The 9,493-nt window shown below is 40.8% G+C and overlaps 1 protein-coding gene across 1 annotated transcript; it reads left to right on the top strand.

Moving 5' to 3' along the window:
• Positions 1-5,399: 5,399 nt before the first annotated feature.
• Positions 5,400-9,493, top strand: LOC122639104 (disease resistance protein RUN1-like). The gene is made up of 5 exons (XM_043831938.1): positions 5,400-5,908; positions 7,289-8,396; positions 8,611-8,910; positions 8,997-9,358; positions 9,412-9,493. The coding sequence occupies exons 1-5, from the start codon at positions 5,400-5,402 to the stop codon at positions 9,491-9,493; spliced, it is 2,361 nt and encodes a 786-aa protein (XP_043687873.1).

The following is a 9,493-nucleotide window of genomic DNA, read 5'->3' as shown; positions in this document are numbered from 1 at the left end:
ACTGCTTCCCATTAATAAGTTATTTTAATTTATGGATAATTACAATTAACACCATATCCATTAATTAAATAAATAATCAATTATTTGAGCAAATTCCTAATAACTCCCTACATGATGATAAATTATCATGTACAACCCCCCCCCACTAATCAACACCATCATTATGGAATCCAGGGCATGTACATTAGTACTGCCAAATGTCATTCCATAGTGCATGTCCTTACAAGAGTGTCTATGTAACTGATCGGGTCCTGCAAAACTCGACAAAACACTTTAATCAAATAATTATATATAATCTATTATTTTATGTAAAATAGATTTTGCAAAAACCATTTCCAAAATGACACTAGATCCAGATTCCAATCTGACCATTCACAGACAACCTCAATCTTGGTGTTTCCGAATTGGGAAGTGGTGACCATGTTGATTAACTCCTCCACTCACAAATTATTCGCGCATTCTTAGAACACCGTCTTTGACTCACTTGAGTTTCAGTCATTGATGAACTAAAGGATGCGATCACACTTTGTAGTGATAGGGTCCCCTCAGGTACAGGGTCTCGGTGACTCATGTCTATCCCTTCCTACATCTGGCAATAACACATGAGGAAATCGACAAAGTAGATTCTTGGCCAATACACACATCGAACATGTGAGTACTCGCAATCGTACCCTAACATCACATGTCTAGACATACACAATGCGACAACCATATGATAAGGGTGCCCAGCCCAAACCCTAGTCGTGACTACCATTTTAAGTAATACTTACGGACACATAATGCTCAAAAAGTTTATATCGCATGTGATAATATTAAACCAAAATGTATAAAGGTTCAATACAAAATAAAACCGGACTAAACCGGATGGAACCGGGTTTGATGGACTTATAAATCCAACAAGAGTAACTCTTGCACCTGTGATGGAGAATTCCTACTAACCAATATATCGTTAACATAAATTAAAACATACATAATAGTCTGCCCTTGACAAAAGATGAACAAGGAAGTGTCAGTTCGAGATGCAGTGAACCCAAAAGTAAGAACAAATCTAGTCAATAATGAAACTAAGCTCTGGGGGCCTGTTTAAGACCATATAAAGACCTGTGTAGCCGACAAACATGATTGAGCTTAGATTGATCCACGAAGCTAGGAGGTTGGACCATGTAGACCTCTTCAATGAGTTCCCCGTGGAGGAACACATTTTGAACATCCAACTATCGGATGGGCCAGCCATTGGATACTGCAAGAGAGATAATCATCTGAATAGTAGGTTATTTGACAACAAGGCTAAAAGTTTCATTGTAGTCAACCCCCTTCTATTGATGAAAACCTTTAGCAACTAATTGCGCTTTATAACACTCTAGAGACCCATCAGCCTTACGTTTAACACGATACACCTACTTGTAGCCCACCAAGTTCATGGACGGAGATTGGGGAACCAAAGACCAAGTCCCATTGCAAATAAGTGCATTAATTCCTCAGCCATTGCAGTCCTCCATTCAGGGTATTTTATTGTCTGGGAAAAGCAAATAGGTTCAAGAGGTAGCGGTAGGATGGTAGTCAAGGCACTGGTGTGAGAGCGAAGGTGCATTGAATGAGTAGCGATGGGTTTAGTGGGACGTGGAGGTGGGTCAGGTATAGGGGCGAGGGTATGGGTAGAGCTAGTTTGATAAAGGTCGACAAGAGATTGAACCCAAGAGGGAGGGAAAGGGGTTGGTGAAGGAAACCCGGGTGGAGCTTGGGGGAAAGGACGGTGAGTGGGAAGGGTGACGGGGCAGCCATGGTAGAGGAAGATTGGGGGGGGGGGGGGGAGTGGTTGGGAGGAGGATGTAAAGGCACGAGCAGTGGGGAGTGTGGTGGTGGAGGGAGTGGTTGAGGTGGCAATGGTAAGAATTTGTTGGGTGCAATAGCCCACGGTGGAGAAGATGTTATGGGAGGTGAAGTGGGAGTATGTGAAGAGGAAGCAAAGGGGAATTCATCATCAGAGAAGCGAACATGCAGGTGAACATGACGGATGTGATTGGTAGTACAATCAAGACAACGATAACCTAGATGATTAGGGCTATAGCCTAGGAAAACACAAGGACAGGAACGAAAGTCAATTTTATGAGTATTTTATGGGTGAAGGTAAGGAAAATAGAGACAGCCAAAAACACATAAGAATCAATAGTCAGTGGGGCGATGAAATAGGAGTTGGAAGGGAGAAATATTATTTGAGGCACGAGAAGTTAAGCGAATGATTAAAAACACGCATATTCAAAGGCAAAGTGCCAATAAATCCGAGGGACTGCACTATGGGCCAGTAAGGATAGGCCGATTTCTACTATGTGACATTGGTGGCATTCGACAATACCTTGTTGTTCATGGGTGTGAGGGGTAGAAATGCGATGGGAAATACCAAGAGAAAGAAAGAAGTTGAAGAGAGAGCGAAATTCCCCTTCCCAGTTTGTTTGGACAGACTTAATCTTACGAGAGAATTGCCTTTCAACCAATTTTTTAAAATTCAAGAATAAACTAAAAACATCAGACTTACGAATCATAGGATAAAACCAAATATATTTAGAGTAATCATCCACAAAAATTACAAAGAAACGATAGCCATTAGAGGAGGGGGTGTGGGAAGGTCCTCAAACATCATTGTGAATTAAATCCAACGGAAAGAAACTGTGAGAGAATGTCTCTCCTAAAGGCTTATGACAAGGCTTGCCAAGCTAACAGGCAGAACACAAAGAGCTAAGACAAGAGGATTGACATGGTAAATTATAATCACGAACAATTTGGCGAAGTAGTTGAGTGTGAGGATGTCCAAGACGACGATGTTATCCATCAAGAGAGGTGTGAGAAGTAATGAAAGCAGCAGGACAAGAGCCCATGGAAGGAGAAATAGTGTAGAGGCCACCATCACTCGGATCGAACAGAATTATGGTGTTGCTTCTCCGATCCTTCACAAAGAAACAAGAGGGGTGAAACTCAAAATAAACATCATTGTCTTTAGCAAAGTGATGTAAAGAAAGTAATGGCTTGGAATTAGAGGGGACATGTAGAACATCAGATAAAAGAAATTGATGATCAGAAGATGGAGAGAAAAAAGAGGTGAATCCAACATTAGAGATAGGAATACCCTTACCATTGCCAACCTATAACGTGTCTGAACCAGTGTACGGTTTCTAGAATGATAATGAATCTAGGTTAGGCGTGACATGCTGGGTTACTGTAGTATCCGGGTACCATGTGAGATGGGGATTTGGGGGATATGGGGGAGCGGGAAAGAGGTGGGTTGGGAGTTCATTGATATTGGGTGCAATGGGTAGTAGGAGTGGTGTAGGTTTGGTGATGGAATGGGGATTGGGGGCAGTAGGGTTGATGGCCAGGGGGAAAAACATTGAGTTGTGTCATGGGTGTCACGGTTGCACCAGTGACACCACTGCCTTTGGTTGAAGGAGCGTCCACCACCACGGTTAGAGTAGCTCGGCCTCCATGGACACGGTAAGGAACCCCACCCCCACGGCTAGATGGAAAAGACCGTGAGTCAGGGTTGGAGGTGGTGTGTTGGACATTCAGTGTTGATGGAGAACCGACAGGCTTGGAAGAATCCGCAAGAGAGAGCTTGGACAGCTTGGTGCCATGATGAAATTCATGACTCAATAGCATCGATCGAATGCAAATCATCATACGCAATGGGTGTAGTATGCGAGAGAACAGAGGAGACAATATCACTGAAATCAGTCTTTAATCCACGATAGACATGCATGTTGAAAGGCACTTGGGCGAAGAGGCTTGCTTGTGGCACTCAATTCCTCAGAGATCGATTTGGCACTACTGAGGAAAGTGGATACAGATTCATCCGGTTGTTGTTGATGGTCTTGCATAGCCATATTGAGGGACATAAGATGACTCTCTGAAGGAGAGGAATAGGCTGTATGGAGAGAATCCCAGATTTCATTGCTCGTGTGTTTACCAAGAATCAAAGGAAACAACTCCTCAGATAGAGATGCAATTAGTAAACTGTGAATCAGGGAATCTTGGCGATGCCATGTGAGAGCATCAACAGGATCTGTCAGACAGGGGATGGTGTTGTCAAGATAACCAAATAAACCTTGACCATCAAGGAATGGTTCTAGTTGGACACGCCAAAAGAGATAGTTCTTCGATGTTACCTTCACCAAGATATAGTGATGGGCGTGGTGGAGAGAAGGAGATCCAAGAGATGGAGTTGAGGATGGAGGGGGAATAGCCCTAGAAGACACATCCTCAGTAAGGCCGCCTTCGGCCATGGCAGCAGCAATAGACTTGGATGAGGAAGATATAGAGTAGATCAGAAGAAAAAAAAAATTGCTTGTTTGAGCTAAAAGGCTCTGATTACCAGATTGTAATGTAATGGTTTGTATTGTATAACTTGAAAGTACTGTGATTACAATAGATGTGTATAAATAGAAGAGAGTCCTATGGGAGTCCTATGGGGATTGAGATTCCACATGTGATAACAATAGAAACTGTTATGATCACATGTGGATTACAACAATAAGAAGTCTAAATACATAAGGAGACAGAGTACCAATACAACGCGTTACTGGAACGGTAATGACTATATTGATCAATATTCCATAACTTACCAACAACTGTTTAGCTCAGTTGGTGAGCCGTGGTGCGCTTCATGCCCATGCTCACCAAGAAGTCTCGAGTTCGAGTCTCTTGGCTGGTATCTTATCCCCTCCCCGGTTCGATCCCCCCCCTTCTATCAATTATATATGTAAAGCTCCCAATAACCAAAAAATATTCCATAACTTTACAAAACTAAGATCACCCCGGCATCTCCCACCCCCCCCCCCCCCCCCAAAAAAAAAAAAAAAAAAAAAAAAAAACTAAAAGAAAAGGTTGCCCCAAGATAATTCTACACATTCAAAATCAAATGTTAAGGAAACCAAGATTTCTGTGTTATTGTTTTTCTGATAACAGAGAAACCATAATTTCCAGTAGCAGTCCCCATCGGTGACTGACCTGAAGGGTCAGGTCAGGCTTTCCTTTCCACAGTGGAGGAACCCATACGCTTTCCCAATTTCTAATTCTTGGAAGCTGCCTGTTACTTTCCTCGTGGAATCAATTTGGCCACCATGAAAGTTCCAGATGAGGTCTACTGCTATGGTTAGTCTCCGTATAACAAAAGAAAGGTCCTTTTGGGTCGAGCGAGTGGAACCCACGCGCTTTCACAATTTATCTCCTTGGAAGCTGCCTGATACTTTCCTCATGGAATCAATTTGGCACCAAGAAAGCTCCTGATAAGAAGAAAGCCCTTTTGAACATCTCTGCAATTCCTAGTATTGCAAGTAAGCTCCTGATAAGAAGAAAGCCCTTTTGAACATCTCTGCAATTCCTAGTATTGCAAGTAGTACTGCAGTCTCATGGCGGAATTGATCGAGGCATCTTCCTCCTCCTCCTCTGCCTCTTCATCCAGATCTTCTAATTACGATGTGTTTCTCAACTTCAGGGGTGAAGACACTCGCAAAAACTTCACTGGTTTCCTTGACTATGCTCTGAAGAACAAAGGAATCAATGTTTTTATTGATAACGAAGAATTGTGGACTGGAGAAGCCATTGGCCCAGCCCTCCTTAGGGCGATCCAAGGCTCCAAAATCTGTATCCCTGTCTTCTCCAAAGGCTATGCTTCAAGCAAATGGTGCCTCCTTGAACTTTCTAAGGTACTCCATTGCCACCAAGCCAACGTTCAATTAGTCCTCCCCGTATTCCTCGATGTTGAACCATCGGATGTTCGGAATCAGACCGGAAGCTTTAAGGGACCATTTCGGAAACATGAGAAGAATTTTAAGCCCCAAATCGTAGAGGGTTGGAGGAAAGCTTTGCAATTGGTAGGTAGTCTGAAGGGATATGTTCTCAAGGACGACGCAAATGGGTGAGTTTCAATTCCACAAATTTATTTCATTAACATATATACTTCCGTCCTTTACTTCCTTCCCTTAATTTGTTTTCTTTCCCAATATATAGTTTGATTTATAAGCTTTAATAATTTGTTCATAGCCACAAAAAATGTTTAATCATGATGAGTAGGATTAACGATTAAAACTCATTTTTTAGTGTAGTAGTGAACACATAATTGCAAAAAGGAAACTATATTTAGGGAAAAATGTTGGGTATGCAACCAAGATCTATTAATGTTCGTGGCCATAAGACCACAAAAAGTCATCTGCAAAATCAATTTAACCATATACTGACTTTTCATAAGCCAATGGATTCAATCTTTGAGTCTAGACAAATTTCAGCATCTCATCCAAGTTGAGTTTGGCAAGTTTCAATTCAATTTCTCTTTGATTTCTCCAATAGTATGAAGAACATGACAAACAGGGGTGACGGGGGAGGGCAGGAAAGTAGGGGATGTGACGGGGTTGAGAGGGAGTGGAGACTGAGAATGGGAGAGGGAGGGGGGTCTTGTGGGTGAATCGTTATCCCCTCCAATTCGCTGCTCCCTCCAATTCCTCCAATTCCTCACATAGGGGGCGGGAATGACCACCTTACACCTTGCCTGAAAACACTGCCCAAGGTGGGATCCACTCCCCCTAATAGAGGAATTGGAGGAATTGGAGGTGCCCGTGAATTGGAGATGATAATAATTTGTTGTAGGTGGGGGAAGAGAGACTGAGAACGGGAGAGGAATTGCGGGGTTGCAGTGATCGGATGGTGCAGCCTTGTGCGGGGAAGAAAGGAGGAGGAGGAGGTGGTGGTGGGTCCCACATATGTGATTAAAAATTGAAGAATTAAATAAAAATTTTAAAAATAAAAAATGAAGAGAGAAGATAAAGTGTTGGGGCGTTTTGGGAAGTTCAATTATTTTTTCTTGGAACCCATGACCAATAACTAACTTTGGGGATTAGATAATTTTTTTTAAAATTGAAACTTATAGATGTAAAACAAGTTTTTAACCTACTTACCTTGTAATTAAGTTTCTTATTTAGCAGTCTGGGCAATTTCCCCAAAGTTTTTAATACCTCTAAGTCACTTAGTATTGGAACAAACGAGTAACTTAGATTGTCTTGATGGTCTGTTATCACTCCAATGGTATTTATGTTTATATTTTAGCTGCAAACACATATGAGCTAAATACCCCTAATCTGTATACAAGGGTGTATATTTCCAATTTGTACTCGTACAGAATTCTCACTACTGTTTATTTCTAACTACTTTCCATTCCATAAAAAACCGTACTTTTTTTATTACTATGTATTTTCATCACATTAGTTGTTATTGTGGTTTTACTTTTGATATAAATTGATTGCAGAGATCAAGCAAAGCTAGTTGAATTAGTTGTCAGAAGGGTTCGAAATTATTTGATCAGTAGCACCCAGTTGGTTGAATGTAAATACCGCATTGGAATAGATTTCCATGTAAATAAATTAATATCTTTATTAGATATTGATTCCTATGATGTTCAGTTCGTGGGAATTTGTGGTATTGGTGGCATTGGGAAGACAACTATTGCCAAGGCTATCTATAATAGGATCCATTTGGACTTCAATAAGCATAGTTTTCTTCCAGACGTTAGAGAACGAGCGGCACAATGCATGGGTCTAGCATCTTTGCAGAAGCAACTTCTTGAAGATATTCTTGGAAGAAACATTGACATAGCTGATTATCATAGAGGAAAAAAAGGGATAGAACAAAGACTTTGTAGAGAAAAGGTTCTTCTTGTTTTTGATGATGTGGACGATAAAAAACAGGTGGATGCTTTGGTTGGTGAACTCAGCTGGTTTGGTAAAGGAAGTAGGGTCATAATCACCTCCAGAGACGAACTAATTTTGAATATGGCTAAAATTAAAGAAGCTAAAATCTACAGGCCTCAACTATTCAACTATGAGGAATCTCTTCAACTCTTTAGTTTACATGCCTTTTCAATGGACCGACCACCTGAAGATTTTATGCAATTTGCACATAGTGTGGCAGTCTATTCGGATGGGTTGCCTTTGACTCTAGAGTTACTGGGGTCTTACCTATCGAACGTAAGAAGCAAAAAAGTGTGGAAAAGTACATTACAAAAGTGGAAAAAAATTCCGCATGAAGAAGTCCAAAGAAGGTTGAAAATAAGCTATGATAATCTACAAGATGGTTATCAAAAAGCCATATTTCTTGATGCTGCATGCTTTTTCATTGGATGGGAGAAAGAAACAATAATTACTATATGGGAAGCTTGTGGATATCATCCTGAATCTGCAATACACAGATTAATTACAATGTCCCTTCTAAAATTTGATGGTTGTTACTTGAGGATGCATGAACAAATCCGTGACATGGGAAGGAACATTGTCAAGGAAGAAAATCTTATGGAGCCGGTTAAGCGTAGTAGGTTATGGTGTCATGACGAAATCTTGGAAGTATTAGATGGACACAAGGTAAGGCCTAAGCACATGCCTCTCTCTCAAGTACAACAAAAATATAGAGTGTGACACTTTACATTCTAAAATTTTTTTGGCAGTGATTTAGGTGCATTCCATTGCCTCTAAAAAGACACCAAATGCTATGGGTTACACCCTTATCACTGCCCATTTTTTTAATTTTGGATTATGGTGTCCAATTTCAATTTACTTTGGTTTATTTCTTTTGTAGGGAACTGACCTGGAAGGCATGATCCTTCCATCTAACTTAACAAGTGTTTATCCAGATGGGGTTTATCTAGATCGTAAACACTTTGAGGTGATGTCCAAGCTAAGATTTCTCGAAATTAGTTCAGCAAAATTCAGGGGTGAGTTTTCGTGCCTTCCTTTTGCGTTAAGATGGCTCAGGTGGAAGAACTGCCCTTGGGATATTCTACCAACCAATTTTCGTCATGAGAGACTAGTTTATCTTGACCTTTCGATGAGCAATATTAAACAAGCTTGGAATATCAGCCCTCAAGATAAAAATAAGGTATAATATTTGATTTTGTTATTCTCATTTCATTATTAATTTTTATGGATTGCTGTAATGTTTAATGTTTTCTCTTTGTTTGACAGCGGTTCAAAAAGTTGGAAGTTCTCGATTTGAGTGAATGTAGATATCTGTCCAAGTCCCCAGACTTTTCATGGTTTCCTTACCTGGAGCGATTAGATCTTCGATGCTGCTATTCATTAGTTAAGTTAGACGAGTCCATTGGGCAGTTGAGTCAGCTAAAAAGTCTTATTCTTAGTAAGTGTTGGTCATTGGAGGAGTTGCCTGAGTCTATTGGAGATCTAAAATCTTTGGTTGAGCTGAAATTGAATTGGTCAAGAATTAAGGCATTGCCCAATAGTGTTGGTCTGTTGGAGAAGCTTGAGGTATTAGATGCTGGGGAATGCAATGATCTAGTGAAGCTACCAAGATCAATGTGGAGAATGAGGTGTTTGCGTATCATTAACTTGAGAGAAACCGGTATTTCAAAATTTCCTGAAGATTTTTCAATGCTCCAGAATTTAGTGGAGTTAGACATTTCGAAGAGACAGAGAGTGACTCTACAAGGGGCGTCATTTCCTGA

The sequence above is a fragment of the Telopea speciosissima genome, chromosome 9 (assembly GCF_018873765.1).
Source record: "Telopea speciosissima isolate NSW1024214 ecotype Mountain lineage chromosome 9, Tspe_v1, whole genome shotgun sequence".
NCBI lineage: Eukaryota > Viridiplantae > Streptophyta > Magnoliopsida > Proteales > Proteaceae > Telopea > Telopea speciosissima.
The sequence above is the reverse complement of the archived record's forward strand: the minus strand, read 5'-3'. Positions and strand labels throughout refer to the sequence as shown.

Bases quoted from the DNA above. Each gene is read 5' to 3' on its own strand.
- LOC122639104 (XM_043831938.1), top strand. From the start codon at position 5,400: ATGGCGGAATTGATCGAGGCATCTTCCTCCTCCTCCTCTGCCTCTTCA. The intron at 5,909-7,288 runs GTGAGTTTCAAT...AATTGATTGCAG, and splicing joins CTCAAGGACGACGCAAATGG to AGATCAAGCAAAGCTAGTTG. The intron at 9,359-9,411 runs GTGTTTGCGTAT...AATTTCCTGAAG, and splicing joins AGATCAATGTGGAGAATGAG to ATTTTTCAATGCTCCAGAAT.